At 45.8% G+C, this 27,693-nt stretch overlaps 2 protein-coding genes across 2 annotated transcripts; one reads left to right on the top strand and one right to left on the bottom strand.

Moving 5' to 3' along the window:
• The first annotated feature begins 2,773 nt into the window (after positions 1 to 2,773).
• samd14 (sterile alpha motif domain containing 14) lies at positions 2,774 to 21,383 on the top strand. The gene is made up of 11 exons (XM_003442418.5): positions 2,774 to 3,176; positions 6,210 to 6,262; positions 9,933 to 10,096; positions 10,331 to 10,447; positions 10,521 to 10,707; positions 10,816 to 10,915; positions 11,214 to 11,282; positions 11,366 to 11,522; positions 19,917 to 20,039; positions 20,129 to 20,275; positions 20,421 to 21,383. Exons 2-11 carry the CDS (start codon positions 6,226 to 6,228, stop codon positions 20,574 to 20,576), a joined length of 1,257 nt encoding a protein of 418 aa, XP_003442466.1. The 5' UTR covers positions 2,774 to 3,176; positions 6,210 to 6,225; the 3' UTR covers positions 20,577 to 21,383.
• A 2,022-nt stretch (positions 21,384 to 23,405) lies between these two features.
• Positions 23,406 to 27,248, bottom strand: LOC100706535 (uncharacterized). Its single transcript, XM_003442419.5, has 5 exons — positions 26,843 to 27,248; positions 25,823 to 25,995; positions 25,424 to 25,534; positions 25,013 to 25,144; positions 23,406 to 24,830 (listed from the first exon to the last, which is right to left on the bottom strand). Exons 1-5 carry the CDS (start codon positions 26,856 to 26,858, stop codon positions 24,636 to 24,638), a joined length of 627 nt encoding a protein of 208 aa, XP_003442467.1. The 5' UTR covers positions 26,859 to 27,248; the 3' UTR covers positions 23,406 to 24,635.
• Positions 27,249 to 27,693: the final 445 nt, after the last annotated feature.

Genomic DNA, 27,693 nt, shown 5'->3' with positions numbered 1-27,693 from the left:
AGAGGGCGGAGACACAGAGGGTGGAGACACGAAGGCAGAGACACAGAGGGTGGAGACACGAAGGCAGACACACAGAGGGCGGAGACACGAAGGCAAAGACACAGAGTGCGGAGACACAGAGGGTGGAGACACGAAGGCAGAGACACAGAGGGCGGAGACACGAAGGCAGACACACAGAGGGCAGAGACACAGAGGGTGGAGACACGAAGGCAGAGACACAGAGGGCGGAGACACGAAGGCAGAGACACAGAGGGCGGAGACACGAAGGCAAAGACACAGAGGGTGGAGACACGAAGGCAGAGACACAGAGGGCGGAGACACGAAGGCAGACACACAGAGGGCGGACACACAGAGGGTGGAGACACGAAGGCAGAGACACAGAGGGCGGAGACATGAAGGAAGACACACAGAGGGTGGAGACACGAAGGCAGAGACACAGAGGGTGGAGACACGAAGGCAGAGACACAGAGGGCGGAGACACGAAGGCAGAGACACAGAGGGCGGAGACACGAAGGCAGACACACAGAGGGCAGAGACACAGAGGGCGGACACACAGAGGGTGGACACACAGAGGGTGGAGACACGAAGGCAGACACACAGAGGGCGGACACACAGAGGGTGGAGACACGAAGGCAGAGACACAGAGGGCGGAGACATGAAGGAAGACACACAGAGGGCGGAGACACGAAGGCAGCGACACAGAGGGCGGAGACACAGAGGGCGGAGACAGAGTGCAAAATACTAAATAATCAAGGACCTAAACAGGGAATATAACTAAAGACTCCTAATGAACCAAGACTTAACCCAAATTACATACATATCACAAGGAAACCCAAAGTGCTGGGTCAGGAGGACCCAGAACCATGACAAAAATAATTTAAATAAATCCAACAAAATAATGAGGAGCAGTGAAACGGGGTTAGTTGTTCATTTTCTGTGAAATGTGAAGCAGTAAAAAGTCAAAGAGGTTCAAAGAGACACCTGAAGCTGAAGTGTGCCGTGTCTGGTGGGAGGCAGGTGGGCTACCAGGCTGTCCTGCTGATGGATCTGATGACGAGCTGTTGGTTGATGAGTCTGTGATGAAGTCTCTGATCTCTATAAGGTAAACTGATGATGATGATGAGTGAGGGACGAGGAAGGACCGGTCACCTTGTCGGGGTCTGAAAAAAGAAAAGTTCAGATACGTACATTTATGAAAATACAGTAATGATGTGTGAGAGTCTGAGACTGAAGGACAAACCAGTGCAGGAGTTCTTCACCTGTGAGGTGAAATGTAGCCACGCAGCATCATCACCACACAGGCTGGACTGGGACGAAAACCGGCCCAGGCATTCTGACTAGAGACCCGCCCACCAGGTATTACAGGAAAAAACATAAAGCCTTTGAATGAAAACTAATTCTGTTGTGACAGATGATACTATTATAATCTTATTATTATGTGAGCACGATGACACCATGGCATACTGAAAATGTTCAAATTCTTAGGGAAATTCAGCACTTTTTAAAAAAATTTATCTCTTTACTTGGATTTTTTGATACAAAAACCACAATAAGCAGTCTGAGACATGTAAAAGGAAAACTAATACCGTATGGTAAATAATTGGTCTACCACCCATTCACCCATTCGACCTGGGAAACCCAACCTGCCGTTGGAGTGGGGCTGCCCCTCTCACTATAGTTTCCCTCAGATCATCAGGTAAGTAATCCACTAGAGGGCGCCATATATCCAAAAAGATATCGTCATTACCACTCAGGTTTGCACTCAGTCTTTCCATTGGTAAAGATTTCTTTGTACTACTGAGTTACTGTTGGTAGTTTTTCATTGATCTAATTGAAAAAGAAAAAGAAAAATAATTTACATAGTAGTTTATATTTGTTTTTATCTGGAAATTTGTTCAGAGTTGGCAGCCCCAATAAATACTGAGCTGGATCTTTGTGTATTCTGCTTTTAAATATATCCTTTAATTCTTCTGTTACACAAAGCCAGAATTTAGCTTTTTTTTGAGCAAGTCCAAAGACAATGCAAGTAGGACCCCGCTGCAGATTTACATTTAGTACATTGTGCTGACCTACTCGGATCAGTTTTATTCATACTATACGGTCTGTGTAAAATTTTATATTGTGTTTCTTTAAATCTGTTATTAAGAAATAAAGAATGCTCAGATAGTAGGCACTCACTCCAGGCATGATCATCACAGTGACACTGGAGGCCTCCCTCCCAACTCCTGATAAGGTTTCTAATATTATGTTTGTTATGGCCTTGTAGTGTATTGTAAAACTGTCTTATAGTACTTTTGTCTGCGTTTAACTGTAAAAAGGAATTTTCCATGGGTCCTAGTTGCATTGTATTGTGCAAAATATCAAAACTTGAAGTACGTGACGGGTCTGTAAAAATGCAAAAAAATCCATTTGATGTATTCCTTATTTCTTTTGGACCTGCTCAAAAGACATACAAACATTCCCATTAAACCAATCACCAACCACACGTATTCCTGCACCATCTCTGAAATACTGCACTTTTGCTTCTGATTGGAGCCTGAACTCTATGTAGTTTCATACAGTTACGACTTTATCATCTGAGCTCATATCTGCTCTAAGGTGTGTTTTTGTATTTTGTAATAAATTTCACATTTTGGGGTGAAAATTTTATAATTTTAATCAGAAAATGTATTTTTTTCATATCTGCCCCAACAATGATGCTGTTACTCTCTGCTCGGTTTTCTGTACATTAATAAAAGATTTTTCATCATCGTCTTGATTTTAAGGTTTTATTTGTCCATCATTTCTTTCTTCCTTAATGATTTTATGAATCTGATTTCTGTTTTGATTTTTAGCTGAAGACATGACGTCATGTTCCTCTGCCTCTCTGCTCTGCCTGCTTTTGCGCATCCCTCTCTCTCTTTTATCCTCCTCCTCCTCGGTGTGTCTCAGCTGTCCTTGCTCCGCTCTCAGATGGAGGCTGCAGTGTTGTGCTGAGTAGCGGTGAGCCAGCATCTCTGCCTGCAGCAGACCTACGCTTCCTGAAACAGGAAACTACAGCACCCACAATCTTCTGCCTGAGCCCAGACTGTTGTTGGGCAGGAGCGAAGCCCCGTGGAACCCTGGGAGTCGCAGTCCAGAGAGAGAGAGAGAGGGTGACGTGCCATGACAACAGTCAGAGGGAGAGAGACGAAGAGGTGAGTTCATGTTTGTTCCTCTTGTTTACCTCTCCTCTTCCTCTCCTCCTCCTCTCCTCCTGTCTTCATCACGGCTGTCCGTTTCTCAGCCTCCATCTCTGCATGTCTTCTCTCCTGTCACACCTCCACCCTCCTCCTGACTCAGGCTGACGGTGCATTTTCCTGCCGGAGCTCCAGCCTGCAGACACCTAACAGAGCTTTGACATCAGTGTGTGTGTGTGTGTGTGTGTGTGTGTGTGTGTGTGTGTGTTTGTTCGTGTGTATCCGTGTGTGTCTGTTCGTGTGTGTGTGTGTCTGTTCGTGTGTGTGTGTGTGTCTATTCGTGTGTGTGCGTGTCTGTTCGTGTGTGTGTCTGTTCGTGTGTGTGTCTGTTCATGTGTGTGTGTGTGTCTATTCGTGTGTGTGTGTGTCTGTTCGTGTGTGTGTCTGTTCGTGTGTGTGTCTGTTCATGTGTGTGTGTGTGTCTATTCGTGTGTGTGTGTGTCTGTTCATGTGTGTGTGTGTGTGTCTGTTCGTGTGTGTGTGTGTGTGTGTGTGTGTGTGTGTGTGTCTGTTCGTGTGTGTGTGTTCGTGTGTGTGTGTGTGTGTGTGTGTGTGTTTGCTTGTGTGTGTGTTTGCTTGTGTGTGTGTTCATGTGTGTGTGTGTGTTCGTGTGTGTGTGTGTGTGTGTGTGTGTGTGTGTGAGTGTGTGTGTGTGTGTGTGTGTGAGTGTGTGTGTGTATATGTGTGTGTGAGTGTGTGTGTGTATATGTGTGTGTATATGTGTGTGTGTGTGTGTGTGTGTGTCTGTGTGTGTGTGTGTGTGTGTGTGTGTGTGTGTGTTCAGAGGTCCAGTTCAGGTGAAGCTAGCAGCTACAGCCACCTGTGTTGATAATAAACACTGGACGTAGCCATTATGACCCAGTGACTGCTGAAGTCCTTTGGTATGACGCGTGGGGGATATGTGTGTGGACGTGGGACAGTAGGACCCCACTTTGGTTTCAGTGGTCTTAGGATCTCTGCTTCTTGTAGATGATGTGGTTCTTCTGGCATCATCGAGTGATGTTCTCCAGCTCTCAGTGAGGCAGTTTACAGTAAGGTGTGAAGCAGGTAGGGCGGGAAACCAAGAGACTTGCTTCACACAAACTGGTGTGTGTTCAGGTGACATGGTTCATGGTTCACACCTACTGGCTGAACAAGCTGATAACAGTACCACATGCCCCACACCTGGATCCTGAAATGCCTAGAACTATACAAGATGAACAGGACCCTAAAAGAGTTCATCAGGAACTCAGCGGGGATGAGGCCAACAGCACAATTTCCATCAGGTGTGTGATCTACCAAGGAGATGCTCTGTCCCCACTGCTGTTCTGCATAGGCCTGAATCCCTTCAGTGAGATCACTGACAAGTCTGGCTACGGATACGACTACGGAGTGGAGCAGTTGTCAATCACCTCCTGTACATGGATGACATCAAGCTGTATACAGTATATATATGGGCGATCGTGGCTCAAGAGTTGTGAGTTCGCCTTGTAATTGGAAGGTTGCAGGTTCGAGCCCCAGCTCGGACAGTCTCGGTCGTTGTGTCCTTGGGCAAGACACTTCACCCGTTGCCTACTGGTGGTGGTCAGAGGGCCCGGTGGCGCCAGTGTCCGGCAGCCTCGCCTCTGTCAGTGCGCCCCAGGGTGGCTGTGGCTACAACGTAGGTTGCCATCACCAGTGTGTGAATGTGTGTGTGTGAATGGGTGGATGACTGGATATGTAAAGCGCTTTGGGGTCCTTAGGGACTAGAAAAGCACTATATAAATACAGACCATTTACCATTTACCATACAAACAGGACATGGATGAACAGATCCACACCGATGACATCGGAAAGTCAATTGTACTGGAGAAGTGTAGTCGGATGGTAACAAAGAGAGGGAAGGTAGTCAGAACTGAGGGGATTGAACTACCAGAGGGCAACATTGCAGACATAGAGCACAGCTACAAGTACCTGGGGATCCTGCAGGCGAATGGAAACCATGAAGACCCTGCTAGGAAAGCTGCAACCACCAAGTACCTGCAGAAGGTCAGGCAAGTCCTGAGGAGTCAGCTGAACGGTAAGAACAAGATCCGGGCTATCAACACCTACGCCCTGCCCGTGATCAGGTACCCTGCTGGGGTAATAGGCTGGCCAAAGGAGGAGATAGAAGCCACTGACATCAAGACCAGAAAGCTCCTTACCATGCATGAAGGGTTTCACCCCAAGTCCAGCACCCTGAGGCTGTACGCTAAGCGGAAGGAAGGAGGTCGGTGACTGGTGAGTGTCAGCACCAGGATGAGACAACAAACATCCACGAGTACATCAGAAAGATGACCCCAGCCAACTGCATGCTCAGTGAATACCTCAGGCAGCAGAAACCAAGGAAAGAGGAGGAACCATCATGGAAGGACAGGCCCCTGCACGTATGTACCACCAGCAGCTAGAGGAGGTGGCTGACATGGGAGACGCCCCCAAGGCTGGTGGAGAATGATCGGGCTAAGATCCTGTGGGACTTCCAGATACAGACGGACAAAATGGTGGTGGCTAACCAACCGGACGTAGTGGTGGTGACAAACAGATGAAGACGGCCGTAGTGATCGATGTAGCGGTTCCCAATGACAGCAACATCAGGAAGAAGGAACACGAGAAGCTGGAGAAATACCAAGGGCTCAGAGAAGAGCTGGAGAGGATGTGGAGGGTGAAGGTAACGGAGGTCCCCGTGGTAATTGGAGCACTCTCTTCATGTCCAGAACTTTATCAAACTGTGAAACACTCAGAGTAAAGAAAGATAGACCTGGGTTGGTCTGACCTCACCTGTCTCACATCGGTTAATGCACAGCACCAGTTTAGCACACACTGACACACTCAGCTCATAACTGTATTTATGTAGAGCACATTAGTTTTTATGTTGAAGCCCACAAACGTGTCGGTCAGACCATAAAGCTGACCTCCTGCACCCATCACAGGTGCTCTTCAGCGGACAGAGTCCTCTTTATTTATCTTAATGATTTGGTCTCTCCCTGTGCACAGATACAGCTGAGGAGCCATGTCTGCCGAACTCGACGATACCGACAGCGTGTTCGGTGAGTCTCTCACACACACACACACACACAGACACAGACACACACACACGCGCACACACACACACACACACACACACACACACACACAGGAGTGGAGCGGTCCTTAAACAGACCTTTTGTCCCATAGCAAGTTTTTTCCTCCTCCTGGAGGTTAAACTCCTCCACAGATGTTTCATACGGCAGACAAATAAAAGACACAGGAAATGAATCTGTTGGACTGTCAGCAAACATACAGATGGACCCTGGTTGGATGGACCCTGTTCTGGTTCTGAATTCTGTTTCCTGTTTGATCAAAATCCGAGTTAAAGAATCAAACATGAAACCGGCTGAAGGATTCTTATTCTTTGTTCCCCCCTTTTTCTAATATCATGTGATGACTCCCTCCTCACCCCCTCACCTTCCTCTAATATCATTTACTCTCTCCCCTGATCCCTCCCCCACCTTCATTCCTCCATCCTCTGCTCCATTAAATCTTTATTTTCTCCCTCTCTGTCACCTGGATTGAATGTTTCTCCACCAAATCCTCCATTTCCTCTCCTCCCCCTCCCCTCGTCATCACTTTAACTCCTTCTCTCTACCCCCTGGGAAATAAACTGCAGTCAGTTCAGTGTGGGGGAGGAGAGGCAGGAAGCCTCTATGATCATGTCAAGACGGACTGAAGATGTGCGATAACTGTCACCAGCATCACTGACAGAAAGTAGAGAAACCATGCTGATTATAAAACTGAAAATGTGCTGGCTTTAACCTTTTTAATCCAAACGTAAGGTAAACGTACCTTTTTTTTAAAAATCTACCAGATTTCACAGCAGATCTAACACTGCAAACACAAAGATCATAGACCCCCACTCACAGATTTTTATGTTGTGTCAGCTCACATAAGATAAGATAAGATAAGATGGCCTTTATTAGTCCCACAGGTGGGAAATTTGTTTTGTTACAGCAAAAGTGCAAAGTTATGTAGCAGAAATTAGAAAACACTGGAATGCAATAAAATAAAATAAAATAAAATAAAATACCATATACAATAGAATAAAATAGAATAGAATAATATATACAATAGAATAAAATAGAAATACAAATACTATATACAACTGAGTAGGAAAATACAAAAACACAACTTCGTCAGAAGAAGAATTGCACATATAGCGGTCTTATTGCACATGTGTGGGTTTGTGTGTTTGATCAGTTAAAGTCTTTGTTGTGGAGTCTGACAGCAGTGGGGAGGAAAGACCTGCGAAATCTCTCCGTCCCACACCGTGGGTGCTGCAGTCTCCCACTGAAGGAGCTGCTCAGTGCTGTCACAGTCTCCTGCATGGGGTGGGAGATGTTGTCCATCAGGGATGACAGCTTAGCCACCATTCTCCTGTCACTCACCACCTCCACTGGGTCCAGAGGGCATCCCAGAACAGAGCTGGCCCTTCGGATCAGCCTGTTCAGTCTCTTCCTATCCCCAGCAGAGATGTTGCCGCCCCAGCAGACCACACCATAAAAGATGGCTGAGGCCACCACAGAGTCATAGAAGGTCTTCAGGAGTGGGCCCTCCACTCCAAACGACCTGAGTCTCCGCAGCAGGTACAGCCTGCTCTGCCCTTTCCTGTAGAGGGCGTCTGAGTTATGAGTCCAGTCCAGTTTGTTGTTCAGATGAACACCAAGGTACCTGTAGCTGTCCACAGCCTCGATGTCCATACCTTGGATGTTCAGTGGTTGCAGTGGAGGATGTTTGTGCCTGCGGAAGTCTACTACCAGCTCCTTGGTTTTACTGGCATTGATCTGGAGGTAGTTCAGCTGGCACCAGTCCACAAAGTCTTGAGTCAGTCCTCTGTACTCCTTGTCGTCCCCATCAGTGATGAGGCCGACTATTGCAGAGTCATCAGAGAACTTCTGCAGGAAGCACTGGGTGGAGTTGTGGGAGAAGTCTGCAGTGTAGATGGTGAAGAGGAACGGAGCCAGAACCGTTCCCTGTGGGGCCCCCGTACTGCAGACGATCCTGTCCGACACACAGCCCTGAGTTCTCACATACTGTGGTCGGTTGGTGAGGTAGTCCAAAATCCAGGTAGTGAGGTGATGGTCCACTCCTGAGTTCTCCAGCTTGTCCTTCAGAACCGAGGGAAGAATAGTGTTGAAGGCACTGGAGAAATCAAAGAACATGATTCTCACAGTGCTCCCAGCGGTCTCCAGAAATGACCTCTGTCTTTCTTTCAGTGTTCAGATATTTTTCTTCTGTTAGTCTTTAATATCAAACTTTTTATGTCCTCTTTTTTCCTTCAGCCACAGCGACTGTTTCGGGGAAAACAACAATCACTGCCTCGGTGCTTCTGCTGTGCAATACTCCAAATTTTGGTATTGATCTGATGCCAAGTAATTTAAAAGCAGTATTGCCAATAGCAATACTGATACCGATACTTTTTACCAATTAAGGGAGCTTATGTAGGGGAGTGTCATGATTTATGAACACACCATTTTAATGAACACCAGCACAACAGTGTTGTGTTTTAACCATCCACAATAATTAGTTAACAAAGTTTTCTTACGTATTGATACTGTTTGTTTGGATACCTGGGATGTAAATGTGCCTGGGACTTTGGGTCAGCTTCTGTTGTTTGAATGTGCTATAGGCTTTAAAGAACTGACATGGTGATATTTTTCCTTTTTAAAAAAGATAACCAAATGTATTTAACACAGTTCAGTGGGATACAGTGAGGTTAGGTTAACTGGTGATTCTAAATTGCCCATAAGTGTGAATGATTGGCTGTCTCTCTGTGTTAGTCCTCCGATAGTCTGGCAACCTGTCCAGGCTGTGCCCCGCCTCTCTCCCAGCTGGGATAGGCTCCAGCATGATGGTCAGTGTGTTGAATATTTGATGGAGTCCTGATGGTGTGAGTGGGAGGAGGAAGCGGAGCTGATTATGTTGAACAGGCTTCAGCATCATCACAAAAAACTGCAGCTTGAAATCTTCACCCACCATCAGCCCATCACCCACCCATGCACATCCAGCCATCATCCATCCACCTGTCAACCATCCATTATCCACCATCCATATCCATCCATCCATCAGTCTATCACCCACCCATCCATCATCCACCATCCATCCATCATCCATCCACCTGTCACCCACCCATCATGCATCCATCATCCATCCACCATCCATCCACCTGTCACCCACCCATCTATCCACCTGTCACCCACCCATCATCCATCCATCATCCATCCACCTGTCACCCACCTATCATCTATTCATCCTCCACCATTCTTTTACTGCATTTTCATGGTGAACACCTTCCGCTGCTGTGAGTAAAGCTCTAGAAATCCACTTTGAAACCAGTGTAAACACAGTCAGAAGCTGCCTGAGAGTGTGTCTGTGTGTAGGTCTCCTTCAGGTTCATTCTGATCCACAGAGGTTTGTCTGAACATGAGTGTGAAACTTCCGGCAGGAGCTCCTCACAGCAAGTTCAGTTGCTCTGATTTACCGTCTGGGTCCTGATGATGTCATTGAAACAGTGGGCGACCTCTCTCTACAGGTCGTCTTTTAGCCATAACACTTTTTTTTTTTGAAGAAGTAAACCTGAATATTTTTCCTGAACGGCTCATTCTTGATCAGTAACAGGGTCAAAGTTCATTCAGGCCTCCCCTGCCTCACATTTACACTCTTACATGTGTGTGGGTGTTTCAGACCTGAACGAGGCGATCCCAGAGACAGAGCTGCTGGATAACAGCATCCAGAAAGGCCGCGCCCAGCTGTCTGTCAAAACACGGAGACAACGCCCCTCCAGGTCCCGTTACCGTGACAGCATTAGCTCAACGGAGGGCGACGACTGCCTCGACAGAAAGGTGGAGGTCAGTGAGATGCAAGGAGCCCCATCTAAATATTTTAGAGAATTAAATGACAAAGATGTTGAAATCATAACATTTTACATGCACATCACAGCCAGTGATGTCATCAGTGTAAACAGGAACTTAAAATTATTAATTTAGTTTTTAATTTTAAAGTATTTTGTTAAATTCCTGAGATTATTCCATTGTTATTCCGTTTCTGGTGTGTGATGAAATCTGGTGTGTCTGTCATTCCAGGACAGTCCGTTGCACTCTGCCCGCTCGCCCCTCCACCTGGCGATGCGAGGCTCCTCCCCCTCCCCTGATTCGCTGCTGTCAGCTAGAAGCCCTGGATTCTCCTTCGACACGTCGCTGGTGAGATCACCGAGCTCACAGCAGGTTTTAAAAAGTAAAAGAAAACAAGTTTCATCGTCCTTTCGTTTTTCAGGTCCGTCGCTCGCCAGAGGATGGAGGCTTGTCATTGGCTGGTCCGCCTCGGGGGCGGTACCATCAGCTGACCAATGCAACTTCTCAAGAGGCCCTGGTTACTCCCAGCAGCTCCCCATCTAAATCCTGTCCCTCCTCCGACTGCTCACCTGTCTACATGAGGAGGAACAGAAGGCCCGACAGTGAAGGTGCACACCTGCAAACACCTGCAAACACACACGTATGACAAACACTCGCTTCCTGTGAGATCTGATCCTGTGTGTGTGTGTGTGTGTGTCGGTGTGTGTGTGTGTCAGTGTTGGTCTCTGATACGAGTCGAGACACGAGTCCAGCTGACCCCGGCAGTCCGACCGTCATCTTTGACAAGAAAACCAAAAGACGCTTCCTGGACCTGGGGTGAGACGCACACACATGTTGGTCTTTGTGTATTTGTGAGGACCCAATCACTTTACAGTAACCTGAAGGTAAAGACATAAAAAAAACCGGAAGATGAACCATTTATTGAACCGTCCAGTCACAGCGGCCTTTCCCAGTCCCGATCAGCTCTGACTTCAGCTTTTCAGGTGTTTTAGACTATATTTAATATTGGTGACTGATGAGGTCATTTATGTTGCATATCAGTAAATCCTTCATCCAAGGTCCAGTCAGCACCAATGTTTCTGCACCTTTGACTGTTGTCCCTGTGTCTTCGCAGGGTGACTTTGAGGCGTTCATACATCAGAGTGAGGAAAGATAAATCCAACAGGCTCTCTGTGGGCAGCAGGTGGCTCCACCACACGCATCATTTAAGAGGATGAACGTGTGTTTTTATGCGTTTCCTGTCCTGACGCTGTCCTCTGTCCTCAGAGAGCCGTCTGAGAGTCCGTCCCGTTCCTCCGGATCCTTCATCTCCTTCTCCTGGTTCACCGAAGGACGGGGGTCGATCTCCTCCTCCGGTACTCCCCCCTGCTCCCCCAAAATTCCACCGCTGAGCTCCCCAAGACCGCGCAAGTCTCACTCCCAGGTATGAGACAAACGCAACGTTGTGTACGGTGGCCCGAAAGTGCAAAACAAACCAACAAAACACAGAAACAGAGAAGGGGCTGGTAACATCAGGGAATAGTTTTAACAAAGGAAATTCATATGATATATTTCTGGGTATGAACTCTACATATTGTCACATTAAATAAAGATTTTGAACCCTTAAAGTTGGAAAGAATTGGGTCCAATCATCCATGACAGAAAACTCTTCATGCTGCAACCATCAAAATCTTTATAAACTTCCTGTTTCAGGGACTTGGATTCAGTTTACTCAAAACCAAGAAATGTTGTTCCAACCGTTTCCATAAAACGAAGGATTTCTTTGTTATCCATGAAAAGGCTCCTCAGAGCCACCGCTGTAAGTGACCTTTCTCTTTTTCAGATTTGTTTTTATTCATCATCAATGAACAATGCAAGCATGCACAGAAGCCGGCTGAAGTTCTTCTGCTTTTTTCACTCGCTCGGCCCACGTCCTCATCTTAGGTTTGCCAGCGTTTTTAAGTAGATAAAGGTGAATGGCTTAGACATGAAGTGAGCTGCAGTTTGGGAAGGCCTCAGAGGAGACTGGTGGCAGCTCCCGGGCCTGGCAGATCTCTGTATAGTAATGAGAAGTGACGAAGTAAAAAAGGGTGGGGCACGAAAATGAGAACGAACAGCTTGTAGCGTGTTTGGAGGCGTGGTCCTGCTCCGGAAATTCAGATACTTTATGTCCAATTAAGCTGCTTACAGGTTTATGTTAGAGCTTTTCTTTGATGTTGGAGGGTTTTAAACCAGTGGTTTCCTCGGCTGCTTTGGGCCTGATGTCAGAAGGACACAGGAGGATTTTCCAGCCTGTGAACTGTGACGTGAGAGGAGCAGGAACTGTCTGCAGGACAGTCACAACCTCACCACCACACTGGGAATTCAGCAGTGCTTGTCCTTTAATAAACACACGTTCACCAACCTTACAGCTGCTGTCTCATCATACATGAAGCAAGCAGTGTTCATACAACCCGTAAGGTCCATGTGCGAGTATGTTTCTCCCACGCTCTACAGAGGGCAGTGGAGCACACTTGTGACATCACTAAACATGAACTTAGGCTGTCCTAAAGAGACACCACACAATCAGACTGTTACAGAAAGGGAGCGAGGAGCAAGAACCTCCTGAAGCTGACCAAGGTTCTCTTTAGTTTGTCCAGAGTGAGAGCTGCCTCAGCTGACACACCTCGATCACGCCTGATGGGTGGAAAACAGCGTCGTGGCTCAGCCTGCTGCGGTCAGTCAGCAGTGCTGTTGGCTTGTAAAGTTGTTCATGCAGTTAGGTGAGGATTATCTGAGCCGAGGAAGGACCAGCGCTCAAGGACAAGCTATCAACAATCAAAGATATCCATCAGCTTCTGTTAGAGCAGCTGCGTCTTCAGTCAGTCGCTGTTTGATTTAATGAGACTGAAGATAAAATAAAGCGACCTCAGCAGGGTTGTCCCTGGGCGTCGCCCTGAAACACAACGAAGGGCTCAGTTCTCTGCTGGCAGTCAGCTGTTTTAGTGGGTTATTCATTAAAAACACTTGATGTGGATGCAAGTAAAACATTTCAGAGTGAAACGTGAGCAGTCTCTGAGTGAGGACACGAACAACGTTCCCACAAAACATCACAGCAGCACACGCTTAGTATATTCCATCTGACTGTAGCTGTGTTAGCTGTGCACACAGTGTCAGGTTACAGAGTGTGTGTGTGTGTGTGTGTGTGTGTGTGTGTTTCTCTGTGGACGGATTTGTAGTATTGATTTTACTCGTGTTGGCTGACAGACAGTCACATGATCACACAGCTGTGGTTGATGATAAATGTTCTGCAGCCTGGAGGACGTCGTTCTCTCATCCCTGTTATCTCGTTAAGGCTCTCTCTCTGCTCACCATCACAGCTCAGAGGAACGAGCTGCTAATGGCTCTGATAGGCTGTGTGTGTGTGTGTGTGTGTGTGTGTGTGTGTGTGTGTGTGTGTGTGTGTGCAAATTGTCATCACCAATGACCAAGGACTATTGATCAGTGATCAATCACCAGTGGTGCTAGTTTAAGTCATTGTGCAGATGTTTATAAGGTTGGAAACCTGCAGTCACCTGAGACTGAAGATGTTACGTGATGATGATGAAAGGTTTCTCCGTCCAGATGAACAGAATCAACTTTTGGGGATTTCCTTACCTGGATGACTAAGCATGCATCGAGACAGTCTATCCCCACTATCTGCATGTCTTTGGAGTGTGGGAGGAGGCCGGAGTATCCGCAGAGAACCCACGCAAACACTGGGAGAACATGCGCCACACCACTGTAAAAAAAATAAATAAACAATCCCTTGGTCATTGTCAACCACCATTTTGTCCGTCTGTATCTGGAAGTCCCACAGGATCTTAGCTCATCCATTCATTCCCATTCGTCTCCCATTTTGACCTCGGGACTTCCAGGCCATACTCGGCACAGATGTTTCTGTATACTATGCCGACCACTTGGTTAAGTCTGACATCATTAGTTGTTTCTGGTCCATAATCTTCTTAATTTCCTAAACTCAAACAAACACAGCATCATCACTGGGAGTTGGGGCGATCGTGGCTCAAGAGTTGGGAGTTCGCCGTTCGAGCCCTGGCTCCGACAGTCTCGGTCGTTGTGTCCTTGGGCAAGACACTTCACCCGTTGCCTACTGGTGGTGGTCAGAGGGCCCAGTGGGGCCAGTGTCCGGCAGCATCACCTCTGTCAGTGCGCCCCAGGGTGGCTGTGGCCATCACCAATGTGTGGATGACTGAATGTAGTGTAAAGCACTTTGGGGTCCTTAGGGACTAAGTAAAGTGCTATACAAATACAGGCCATTTACCATTTAAAAACTGAGAGTTAACATCCATGAAAAACAGGATTTATGAAGTTTAACAGCATTAGGTTAGCAGGAAGTTAGCTCACTATTTTCTATCTAAAAATGATACACCATGTTCTGACTGAGAGATTTATGAAAAACTAAAATCTACAGCTCTGCTATCACGTCCAACATAAATGAAGACAGAAAACTAAACAGCAGTGACGTTTGTAGGGTTACTGACGTTGGGCTGGCTGGTATATGTGCTAGGTGGTGGCTAGCTACACAGCTATGTTAGCATAACATAAACAGATTCACACAGTGAAGCTGGAGCATGAACTTTTTTCCCCACAATAAAAGTTAAGGTGAGGGCTCCTGATGCACTTACACGGCAGGAAAAAGATGCTGTAAACTTCAGTTGGGGGAACGCCTGAAATATTTATCATTTATTAACCTTTATTTAACCAGGAAGATCCCATTGAGATTAAAAACCTCTTTTTCAAGGGAGACCTGGCCAAGATAGGCAGCAGCAAGTGTCTCACAGTTACAGAAATTACTCAATTAAACACAGGCAGCAACAACACACATGCAAAAATAAATTAAAAAAATAAAAAATAAAATAAAAAAAAAAACAATAAAATTCATTAAATTCAATAAAGTTCAAATAAAAATAAAAAATCTGTTAAAATGACAATCAATCTAATAGAAACAGTTGCATGTTATGGACTTGGCCTCAAGGATTCGTAATTTAGATTTAAAAGCACTTAATGAAATTAATTCAGTCATTTTCCAAGCAGAGGGGCCTAAATGGACAAAAGCTCTTTTACCAAATTCAGTTCTGGCAAATGGAACAGAAAGCAACAAGTAACCATGTGGACGAAGAGAATACCGACCAGCATGTTTCATTACAAGCAGGGAACATATATAAGAAGGCAGCAACCCAAGTATTGCCTTATATATAAAACTGTATAAATGAGAGTTGCTCCGACTTACCAAAGCAGGCCATCCTACCTGAGAGTATAACTCACAGTGGTGAGTCTGAAATTTATGGTTAGTGATGAACCTCAGAGAAGCATGATACACAGTATCAACCATTCGAAGACACTGAGCAGAAGCATTCATATATAGAATATCTCCATAATCCAGCACAGGCAAAAATATTGCAGCAACAAGCCGCGTCTTTGTATTAAAAGAGAAACACAACTTATTTTGAAAATAAAATCTCAGTTTTAACTTCAGATTTTTCACAAGATTCACTACATGTGGTTTGAAGGTGAGCGAGTCATCAATTAAGATTCCCAGATATTTATAGGTGTGAACCAACTCTATTTTATTACCTTCAAGAGTGGTTACCGATGGGATTGTTTGGGCCCATTTCCTTGATTTAGAAAACACCATGAGCTTTGTTTTGTCTGCGTTGAGAACAAGTTTAAGCTGAAGTAATGAGTGCTGGACAGCAAAAAAGGCTTTCTGTAAGGAGTCAGTGGCTTGGACAAGAGTTGAACCACAGCTGTAAATAACAGTATCATCAGCATAGAAGTGCAAGTTTGCATCTGGCACATTTAGACCAAGATTGTTTATGTAAATGATAAATAGAAGGGGACCTAATACAGAACCCTGTGGCACTCCGTTGTGCACTGTAACAAAGTTAGAACATAAACCGTCAGATTTTATGCACTGAGACCTGTTACTGAGGTAGTTTGAGAACCATGCCACTGCTCTCTCAGAGAGTCCTGACAGGAAGAGTCTAAGTTTTAAAATACAATGATCAACAGTGTCAAATGCTTTTGACAAATCAATAAAAAGGGATGCACAGTGTTGTTTTTTATCAAGTGCAATAGTAATATCATTTACCACTCTGATTGCAGCTGTGATAGTACTGTGATTCTTCCTAAAGCCTGATTGATATTCAGATAAAATGGCATTGGTGTGTAAAAACTCCTTTAACTGCTCGCACGCAAGAGCTTCAAGAACTTTGGCCACCACAGATAGATTAGATATTGGTCTGTAATTAGTTCACACTGCTGGGTCGCCCCCTTTTAGTAGAGGAACAACAAAAGCTGATTTCCATACTGAGGGAATTTTATTCGTATCCAGTGTGAGGTTGAAAAGTGTTGTGAGAGGCTCTGCCACAAAATCAGCTGCCAGTTTCAAGAAGTAAGGATCTAGTAAGTCTGGCCCTGGAGATTTTCTAGGATCTAACACTTTAAGAGCTTTACAGACCTCCTGCACAGAGAAAGGAACAAAGTTAAATGGCTGACCAGTGTACACCGGAGGGTTTGTGCCAGATTTTACAGAGACTGGGTTCAGAGAGTCAAACAAAGAGCCAGAAGATATAAAGTGCTTGTTAAAGCAATTCATAATCTCCTTCCTGTCATAAACAGGAACAGAATCCTTAAAAATATAGGTGGGTAGAGCGTGGGAGCTTTTACTCAATGAAAGAGACTTAATGATTTTCCAGAACTTCTGTGGATTATTTAGGTTCTCAGTGGTGACAGACAGATAAGATTCTGATTTAGCTTTCTTAATAGAGGAAGTACATTTGTTTCTTAGTTGTCTGAAAAGAAGCCAATCACTGGGGTAGCCTGTTTTCCTCGCTTTGGCCCAAGCCAGGTTACGCTCATGAATGATATCTGCCAGCTCTGGGGAGAACCAGGGGTTTTCACGACCTTTTATCCGATATCTTCTTAATGGAACATGTTTATTTACAATTTGCATAAACCCATCCCTAAAGAATGCCCACGCTAATTCTACATCAGGGATCAATCCTATTTTCTTCCAGTCATAGTTTGACAAATCATGATAAAATGCTTGTTCATTAAAATGTTTAAGAGTTCTTTTAAAAATAATACAATGTTGTGACTTGGCCACTTTAGTATTTCTAATAGCAGCAAGAACACAGTGGTCACTTAAATCGTTACAAAAGACACCCAAGGATGAAAAATCTATGAGGAACATTTGTCAAAATCAAGTCAATCAAGGTAGACTTTTCGGGGCTTTTGCGATTCTGCTGAGTGGGTAAATTGACCAGCTGGGTAAGACTGATAGAATCACAAAAAGATTTAAAATTATCTGAAACAGTTTTTGAGTCAATCCCAGTTAGTGTCACCAGCTAAAACAAGCTCACCATAATTTAGTCTGGACAGCAAAAGGTTTAAAGAACGCAGAGCTTCTGTGGAGGCAGAAGGGGGTCGATAGCAACAAGCAACTGTTATGCAAAGACCCTTTGCAATATTCACATTCAGAGCCAAAAATTCCAATTGTTTGCAAATGGATTCTGATAGAACTATTGTAGCATCAAATTTTGACTTAACATAAGCAGCAACACCACCACCTTTCTTAAGCCTATCGGTGCGATAGATATTGTATCCAGCCATGCTGACATGTTCATCAGATATATATTTAGACAACCAAGTTTCAGAAATGAGGACAATATCTGCATCTGTTGATTGAACCCAGATCTTGATCATATCCATCTTGGGTAACAAACTGCGCACATTAAGATGAACTATCTTCAGCCCAGGTGAGGATTTAAATTCAGATGGTGTCTGACTACATTGCAGCTCAGGGCCTGGGTTAGGTTGCACATTACCAGATAAGAGCAGTAGTAAGACGATCAGAAGTCTCTGCTTTGTTGAAACAAAGCAGAATTTTTCATAACTAATTTTGTAATCGTACAAAGCAAGAAGGTTTTGAAGGTGAGGTAAATCTTTGTGTAGCTCAAATGATAAATTCATGTCCTGTTCCAAATACATTGGAAATTGTACAGGATGTACAGCAGCAGTGACGCATGTAGATCTGGGGACCATGTCTCGCAGAATGGGGACACTGTTAAATGTGCTCATCTTAGAAAAATTGAGTGTCCCAAAGTCCCCCACAGCCAATAAGCAAAGTAAAGTTAATAAAAAAGCCATTATCCAAAACACACAATGATTTTTGATGCTGAATTAAATAGGCTGCACAAACCTAGGATGGCAAGTAAGGCTCCAGCCAGAAGCTCAGGTCCTGGTGGCTTGCTAGCAGAGGGCTTCTGCTAGCACATTCACCAATGTAGTGTAGAGGGCTCCAATCAACAGCACAGCGCCCGATGTAATGCAGATGAGCTTCCTAGCAGCACAGGCCTTGGTGTGGTGCTGATGTCTTCCACTAGCAACACAGATGCAGATGTCCTCAGCAAACAGCACAGGCCCTGGTGAGGCTCAGTTGGTTTATGCTAGCAGCACAGGCCCTGGTGTGGTGCAGACAACTTCTGGTAGTAGAAGAGGTCCCAATAAATAGACCACTTTCCAAGAATTTACCGAATAGTTTAAAATACTCTTAAAAAAGCTTGTTGGAAAAAACTAAAATCCATTTAAAATAGTAAAAAACAAAAAAATACCCCCACAAATTCAAAGCAGACATTCAACAAGGAGACATGCTGCTGCCATCTTGGTCAAAGCTGCGTAAAATGAGTGGATAAAATAATGCATCCACAGTACACAGTTCCTGATCTTCATCTTCATGCACCCGTTCAAATGTTTCTAAGCCTTCGAGTGATTCTTTTCCAACCCGATCTGAGCTGTAGTTACATCGTAAGGTTTTAAAAACTGAGCTTTAAACTGCTGCTTGTGAAGTGCACTGATAAAACCCAGAGAGGCCGAAAACGTGACATTGTTCAGATTAAACAGAACGACATACAAAGCATTCAGTCACATTAGTGCCGTGTAGGACCTGGAAGCAGGGTTTATATGTCATTGTTTAACCATGTGTCCTTGTGCTCAGGGCTTGTTCCTGTGCTGCCATGATTAGTGCCTCTGTGCTGTCTTTCAGTCCAGCTTTGTCCAGCTGCTGGTAGGATTTCTGGATATCGGCCACCTCCTTTATCTGCTGGTGGTACATACCATGCAGGGGCCTGTCCTTCCATGGTTGGTTGGAGCCATCTTCCTGATGTATTTGTAGATGTTTGTTGTCTCATCCTGGACCCTGGTGCTGACACTCACCAGTCCCCAGCCTCCTTCCTTCTGCTTAGTGTACAGCCTCAGGATGCTGGACTTGGGGTGAAACCCTCCATGCATGGTCAGGAGCTTCCTGTTCTTGTATCGGCTCCTTTGGCCAGCATAGTCATCGTCAAGTTGAACTTCCTGTTCTTAAGCCTGAACATGCTGCTGTAAATCTGCAAGCCACTTTGTAACCCACCTTTCATGCTGTGTCTGAGATAGAGTGGTGTCTGTGCGTGCTCTTCCTTTATGTTTTCACACGTGCTGAGGTCTGAGGTCAAATATAGATGACTGCAGATGGACGCAGCGCTGTGTTTCTGAGAGCTGTTTTTGAAACAGGACGCGACCAATAACAAACAGGACAGAAGGTGAGATAATCGCTAGCAATGCGAAGTGGGCAGGTCATACTGAGGGGAGCGATGGAGGCAACAACCACTCAGGGTGAAGAACACCAAATATCTGAGGGGGACTGTTACCAAGACAACCAACCACGTGACCAGCTGTCAGCTCGGTGCTGATGCTCGTAGCTGCGGTTGTAGTTTTAGTGTAATAACACTGAAGTAACGTCTCTGTGTTCTCCCCACAGGAGTCGGCTCTCAGTGAGGAGTTCTCTCCTCCTCACACCTCCTCCTCCACCTCTCCTCCCATTGATTCCTCTTCCTCCAGGTCCTCCCATCCATACCACACCCTGTCCCAGTCCTCAGATGAGGTAACATACTCACCACCTCAAACACCAAAACGTTGTCATCTGCTCACCTGTGTCTCACCGTGCTCCCTCCTCCTCTTCCTCCTCCTCAGCCCTACGATGAACCCCACTCATCCTGGACGACTCAGCAGGTGTGTCAGTGGCTCCGAGGACTCAACATGGAGCAGTACGTCCCGGAATTCAGTGCTAGAGACATCGATGGGCAGCAGCTGCTGCAGATGGACGGCAGCAAACTGAAGGTGAGGATGAGGAGGAAGAACTCTGTCATAGCTGTAGTCTTAGATAAGGCTGACTGACACAGCCTGCAAAGGTTACACTTAAAGTGAATTACAATGCTGAACTGTTTGGAGACCATAACTGGAGCTGTCCTCCCGTCCTCTGCAGGGTCTGGGCGTGCTCAGTTCGTCTGATCGCAGCGCGCTGAAGCGCCGCATCAAAGATGTCCAAAGTGCAGCAGAGAAGGAGAAAAAAGCTCTGGACAAGCTGGAGAAACAGAAGGAAAAGCAGCGCCGGAAGGACCAGGAACAGCGCAGGAACTGAGCCCCGCCACCAGAGGGAGGCAGAGGACGGCGAGAGGAGAGCTGCACGATGAAGAGAACAGGATTTCTGCCGCAGGGAAGGTTTGACATGACAAACAATTCCTGGAAAAGCTGCAATTCCATGATCCATAAGACATCTCCAGGCCTGGAAAACTTAAACTGAAGTTTACTGTTATGGAGACCGTGAAATATGTCAGGCGATGATGGCACAGTGTTTCATTTGCCACAAAGTGGTTTTCATCTATTTTTCCTCCATTTGATGTTTAAACTCATCAGTGAGCATCTGTGATTGGCTGGCAGGAACGCTGACAGATCATTAACTCAGCAGGTTTCCACACGCAGCTGCTCTGATTCCCTCTGGTGATTCTTCTTCTGCAAGCCAAATGTTGTACAAGGTGTGCTTTTTCTCCTAAATGAGTGTCACAGCAGGTTTTCTGTTTTGTTTCTGGGTCGTGGAGTCTCAGCCCGGGGCGGCGTGTCGGTGCTGCTCTGTGAACAGTTTTTGTGGTTTCTCTGTTTGTTGTAATGACTTTAGCTCGAAGGCTCTGTGTTCAGGTGTGTGAGGTCTGACAGGTGTTTGGATATTTCCCACAATCCTTTCACAGCTTGTTTTCCACCTGAAATCTCTGACAGAAAGAAACATCGTCGAATCTTCACTTTACACAGGTGGAAGTGTTCGTGTCAGAGAGAGTCAAACGTCCCGACGCCGGTCAAGCCAGATTATTAGCCTCTGGAGATATTTGTGACCTCTGACCTCTGAGAGTCTGTTAAAATGTTTGTTTCAATAAATACATCTGTGAAACTTTTACAGCGTTGTTTTGTTTTCTTTCTGACGAGATTCACAGCTGGAGCCACGATGCAGGGTTAAAGCATCAACACAAACACAAATAAGAGTTCTGATGTCATATAAGAAAAATGCATGCAAGCAAGTTTATTTTCCTTCAGTCGGTGAAAAACAACCACAAATCCAGAATACAAAGGGTGGATCACAGTGTCCAGCAGGGGGCAGCACAGTCTGACCACACGCCAGTCAGCGGCTTCCAGGAGGTTTGATTCTGTTCATCTGGACGTCTTCAGTGGGAGAAACGTTCCTTCACTCATCCAGGTGACTTCATGCATCAGGACACTTCCAGGAAGAGTTTGTCCTTTTTCAAACGGCTAAACATTCAGTCCAGCGCAGAAAATCAGCAATGATCAAATCACAGATGTGAAGTAAACACAGCTTTAAGAAAGACGAGAACACGCTGAGCAGCTCGGATACACACGACTCATAAAAGGTTCTTCATTCAAGAACGCAGGAACATAAAGCGAACGTGACCACGGCCGAGAAGATGGATGACAGAAACACGTTGAATTTAGTTCTCTTAAAGGAGACGGACTCAGTCTGGCATCAAATTACATCAAATACAGAAATGACATTTTATTTAGAATAGAAAGAATGCAGCTTTTATTCTTTAAGATTAAAAACATGTTTTACTTACGTTGGTACATTTATTTATTTCGTCTTTGTTAATCTTTTTATTGTTCATGTTTGTTTCATGAACAGCGCTTCATGTCCGCTTGTCTGTGTTTAATAAATAAACTCTTAAATTGTTGTAAAACTGTATTTGGACACATGAAAGCAGGCTGGCTGCTCTGCACGATCCAGCTGTTCCTGCAGCCGCCTTTAGCTTTCTAAGTGATCGTGTGAACCACTCCACCATGTTTTAATCATAGAGGCATGATTATAACTTCACGGTGATCTTCTGTGACAACCTGAAGAAACATTGACATCATCACTCCTGTTGCTAAGCTTCAGACTTCCTGCACTGCGAGTTCGGCGTACCTGAGGCATCTCTCCTTGTCTGTATTCGAGGAATCAGGGTAAACATTCACACGAAGCCGACGATATGAATCTTCCACAGAAAACGATCCCTGTGAGCGCCACCTACAGAGACACCGTCAGATGGTAAAATACAGATTTGACTTGCAGAGAATGATTTTGTGTCTGAGCACGCTCAGTGCTGCTGTTCGTTTCTAAGGTGACAGCTGCACATCAGAGCCGTGAGACTTTAAACGAATGTGATTGGTTGAACAGGTATTCAGGTGTTCTGTGTTTGCAGCAGAGACTCAGATCATCAGCACATGAAGAGCCTTCAGTTTTCAGGCCCCTCTTCTGTGGAACCAGCTTCCAGTTTGGATTCAGGAGACAGACACTATCTCTACTTTCAAGATTAGGCTTCAAACTTTCCTTTTTGCTAAAGCATATAGTTAGGGCTGGACCAGGTGACCCTGAATCCTCCCTTAGTTATGCTGCAGTAGACGTAGACTGCCAGGGATTCCCATGATGCATTGGGTGTTTCTTCTTCACTCACTATGTGTTAATAGACCTCTCTGCACTGAATCATTAGTTATAATTAATCTCTGATTCTGGAGGTTTCTTCCTGTTAAAAGGGAGTTTTTCCTTCCCACTGTCGCCAAAGTGCTGCTCATAGGGGGTCATATGATTGTTGGGTTTTTCTCTGTATGTATTATTGTAGGGTCTACCTTACAGTATAAAGCACCTTGAGGCGACTGTTGTTGTGATTTGGCGCTGTATAAATAAACTTGAATTGAACTGAACGCCTCCATGCATGATCACGCGATCACATGGATGTTCAGTCTGAGCAGCTAGAGCTTCATTTCCTGCTTTCAGGAACAAGCTGCACATGAACGAATGAGAGGAAACTCGGAGTCTTTATTCTCTCAGCTTCAGACTCACTGCTGGTTCAGGGTCAAAGAGTAAAGATCAAAACAATCATTAAATACCAAAAACTGAATTCAGCATTCAAAAGAAAACCAAAGAATCAAGTTTTGTCTAACAATATTTATTATTTATTATTGATGCTCATCAGGGAAACACAAAGACTTCAGACCCTTCTCCTCTCCCCACGGAGCTCTGAAGAATGTTGATGCTATTTTCTGCAGAACTGAGATCCTACCTGCTGATCTCTAACGTGGTGACAGAGATCAGCAGTTAAGAATATTATATTTAGTTCTCAAACATAAACAATTTAAAAAAAAATCCTCATCGAGTAAAAACAAAAGCATCAAGAAATGAAGCGAATCACAAAAATCAGCAGGTTAAAAAATGTCCTTGAAAAAAAATATCAGTAAAAACAGTTTTCAGAGTTAACACTGATAACACAAACAGGAAGTCTAAATACAAAAACAATAAATAGTCAATAAATATAATCAATAAATAAAGAGATGATAAATAAACACAAAGAACAAAATATTGTTTTTGAAAAAAACAATTAAATAAAAAATAATAAATATTTATGAATAAAAACATGACAACATTATGACATTCTGTTGCCAGGATGAGGCCATTTCCTGCTGCGGCTTCAAAATAAAAGCTGTACCATCAGGTTCAACTGAAGGAGCGTTTACTCTAAAGTAAGAACAGCAGGAAGTGACCTCATTAAGACACGTTTTCAAACTTGATTCGATTGTTTTCTGTACAGTGAAAAGTAAAAAAGTGGACCTGAGAGTTTGTGGTGAAGGCTCCAGATGTTTCACTGAAGCTGATTCAAACTGTGAAATGGGACAGAAGTCGATCAGCTGTGGAGTTCGGGTTCAGATGATGAAGCTGTTTTTTCCTTCTCCAGCGTCTGCAGGTAGAAAAGCTGCAGAGAAGCGTGAGAATAACCTCAGGCGTGAAGCAGGTTCGGACCTGCAGCCGGCTCCTTCTTCTTCTTCGCCCGAACGATCGGGCACACATTCATCACATTCCTGCTGTGTGTTCCCAGCTGATCCCAGGATGATAGAGCGCCTCGACGTGCTGTGACACACAAAGCAGGAAACGGAGCTCCAATGGGCCGCCTTCACAATAAAACGTTGTTGGCTGATCCTGCAGCTGCTGAAAACGAGGAATAAACTTCCTGTCTGTCATCTATCAGTCTTTAGTCCTGCTGCATCACGGAGGCGGGCGCTCATCAGGAGGTGATGATGATGAGACAAACAGCGTCAACAACTCCACCATCGATAAAGTTTCTCCCCTGAATCGTGCTAGCAGCTCTGATCCTGCAGTGGGCGGGGCTTAGCGCGTCCCACGAGCCATCTGTGTTTCGGCCATGTTTCTGAGGCTGCGGATCAGGTCGTGACAGAACTCGAGCAGCTGGCACAGCGTCAGGTGGGCCGCCACCTGGACGTCGTAGTTGCCATGGAGATTCAAAGTCAAGTCCAGGCTGCTCTGATCTGAAGAGTCGCTGCTCAGCTGAGCCGCGTCCTTCATCTGAAACAGACAACAAATACCCAACAACTTGAATAAAGCTGAGAACTTCCTGTTTCAAAAGAAGCACGAGCTCTGAGGAAGTGATGTCATAGGGTGGTGAGACAGTGGACACGTTCCACTATGAAGGGTTTCAACTGCAGACAACAGGAAGTGCACGCTCTCGGCAGGTGTGTGTGTGTTACCTGGTTGATGTGGGTCACCAGGTCTCTCAGTTCGGCACTCAGGGCCTCCAGTCCCCCGAGTCTGCCAGACAAATCTACCAGCAGCCCCTGGTACAGCCGCCCGCCCGCCAGCATACGGCTCACACACATGTCCTGCAGGGAAACACAAACGCATCACATTACATCACCAGAACAGGCTCGACCACGACACAAACACCTGGACCGATTCACTAATTCTTTAACGGGCAGTGAAGGAACCAAAAAATTGAACCTCCCCCATGACCAAACTAATGGACATACACTCCCAGAGCTCTCTATGACATCACTAAACCCTCCCGATTGCATTCAAGGACCAACTGAAACCTTTAACGAGCCCAAAGGAACCAAAGAATTCCAACACCACCCACAGCACCACCCGAGCTGGAGACTGACCGCTGTGAACTGTTCGGACAGCTCTTTGAGGACGGGGGTGTCGGGGATTCCCAGCGTTATCCTCATCATCTCCAGCTGTCCGGTCTGACTGGAGGGGTCGAGGGTCAAACCCTGAGGAGGACAGTAAGCATGTATTAGCTCAAGAAGAAGAAGGAGCAGCAAGTTGATCCCAGTACCACGGCAAACCGTTTAGAAGACACACCTGCCCATCGTGTCCGTCACGCTTCACAAACCTGAAGTGGACAAGCATGCAGAAGCTGCAATAAGGTGCAGTACCACCGGTGGGGGCGGGGGCAATGTATCGCCCCCTGCTGGCACTGCAGCGTACTGCAGCTTCTGCAAAGTGTGACAGCACACGGTGGGCCGGCTGTGCCGTGATACGGACGGGCGTGTGCGTACATCGATGTTGATGATGCTGCCGTGCACGGAGCGGACGTCTTTCCGGATTTTCTCCACCAGCCTCATCACTCGCTCGACCACCTCTTTGAATGTCTGCGACGGGTTGGACGGCGAGCTGACGGGAGCCGATTGGACCAGTGCTGCTAACAGGAAGCAGTGCAGCAGGGCAACAACTGGAAAACAAAGAGAGTGACCCCTGAGGAGAGCCGACAGAACCACAAGATAATCTCTGATACCAAGCACAGAAAGAAAAAAACTGTTGTCCAATCAGATGTGACAATGTTAATAAAGCATTAATTAATCATTAATTGTTCATTGATAGCTAATTAATCATTAAAATCTTAAAAAGCTGCTGACAGTCAGAACTATGATGCTTATTCATTTGTTTCTGCCTCTGCACCCTCACACTCTGATAATCAATCATCAATGAACTTTGGGGGAATTATTGATTAAAGCTTATAAAGAAACTTTTTCACAGTTTCCTGGATTTGTATGAAAACATCTTCAGGGACTCTGAACACACAGATCATGTTTCATTTTAATCTGCAAGCCTGATGGTGGTTCTGCTTCACCTGTTCCTGAACCTTCAGCAGCCCGGACCTCTGAGCAGGACCAGAACAACCCGGAGGAGGACAGAGTCAGCGGAGCGGCTGATGGTACTGATGCAGGTACTGATACTGTCACTCACATGTCTCAGCTGCATGACACGTGAAAAGTTTGCAAGCTGTCTGAATATTTAAAGCGGTCCTGTGATCCACCATCTGGATCACACCTGTGCACACACACATACAGTGTCTGCAGGTGTGATTCTCAGGACTGCACTTCCTCCAGCTTGGCACTAATGACCCTCCATACGGACCCCCACCTGCCCCCGTCAGCCGCAGGTGAGTCCCAGGTGAGTCTGGCTCAGGTGAGGCTCTGCAGCTCACTTTTGTAAAGTGAACCGACTCTTCCACCAAACTCCATGCTTATTTCTGCAGATTTTAGCAGCCCCTCCTGCCTCACAGCGCATGCTCTTACCTGTGAACGCGTTCATGTCTGCGGGTCCGTGGGTGTCCGTGTGTCGGTGCGTGTCCGCTGTGCAGCTGCTCGGACTCTCTCTGAACGTTCATTCCAGCCGATTTCTCATTTTTATGCTTCCGCGCGGGGTTTTCCGGTCATTCCGTCACAACTGACGGAACTTATTCGGTGCTGCTGCGTCACAGACACAGCGGGGCTCGCGCTCTGACCTCACAGAGCGTGAGTCAATGCGGGAAGTTTGGATGTGAGCACAGAAGTTCCCGCTACTCCCGGATCAGTTTCAGGATTATTCACAGGTAACACTTCCTGAACCCACCTTCTTCCCACGTGACGATGTTTACACCTGAATCATCGCGTAGGTGTTACCTGCTGTCCGCTCGCACCTGTCACTCACTCATGTTTCAGATATGTTTCAGGTACTGAGGGTCCACGTGTGTTTTGACTCCTCCCCAAGGTTATTACAGGCCACCAGAACTAACCAAGCTGTGTGAACTCACACTGAAGTAAAGCCAGTGTGCGTGCGTGTGCGTGCGTGTGTGCGTGCGTGTGTGTGTGTGTGTGTGTTAGGGCTGGGTATCCTCACTGATGTCTATAATTGATTCAGTTTATTTTTAAAGTAGGCTGTGTGCAGGTGTCTGTAAGCTGTGTTTGTGGTACGAGGCATAGAGGGAGGGACGTTTTCAAGTGTCAGGTCATTTGGAGTGCAGCATTTCTATGAGCTCAACAAACTGCACAAACTGCACAAACACAGTTTGTGCAGTTTGTCTCAGTGTGCTGCAGAACAGATTCAAGCTGAGTACACTCATTACAATGAGAAGGTAGATTTGCTGGCAGTAAGCAGTTGTGTGTTT

This window comes from Oreochromis niloticus, linkage group LG4 (genome assembly GCF_001858045.2).
Source record: "Oreochromis niloticus isolate F11D_XX linkage group LG4, O_niloticus_UMD_NMBU, whole genome shotgun sequence".
Taxonomy (NCBI): domain Eukaryota; kingdom Metazoa; phylum Chordata; class Actinopteri; order Cichliformes; family Cichlidae; genus Oreochromis; species Oreochromis niloticus.
Note: the sequence above shows the minus strand (reverse complement) of the source record. Positions and strands in the feature narration are given on the sequence as shown.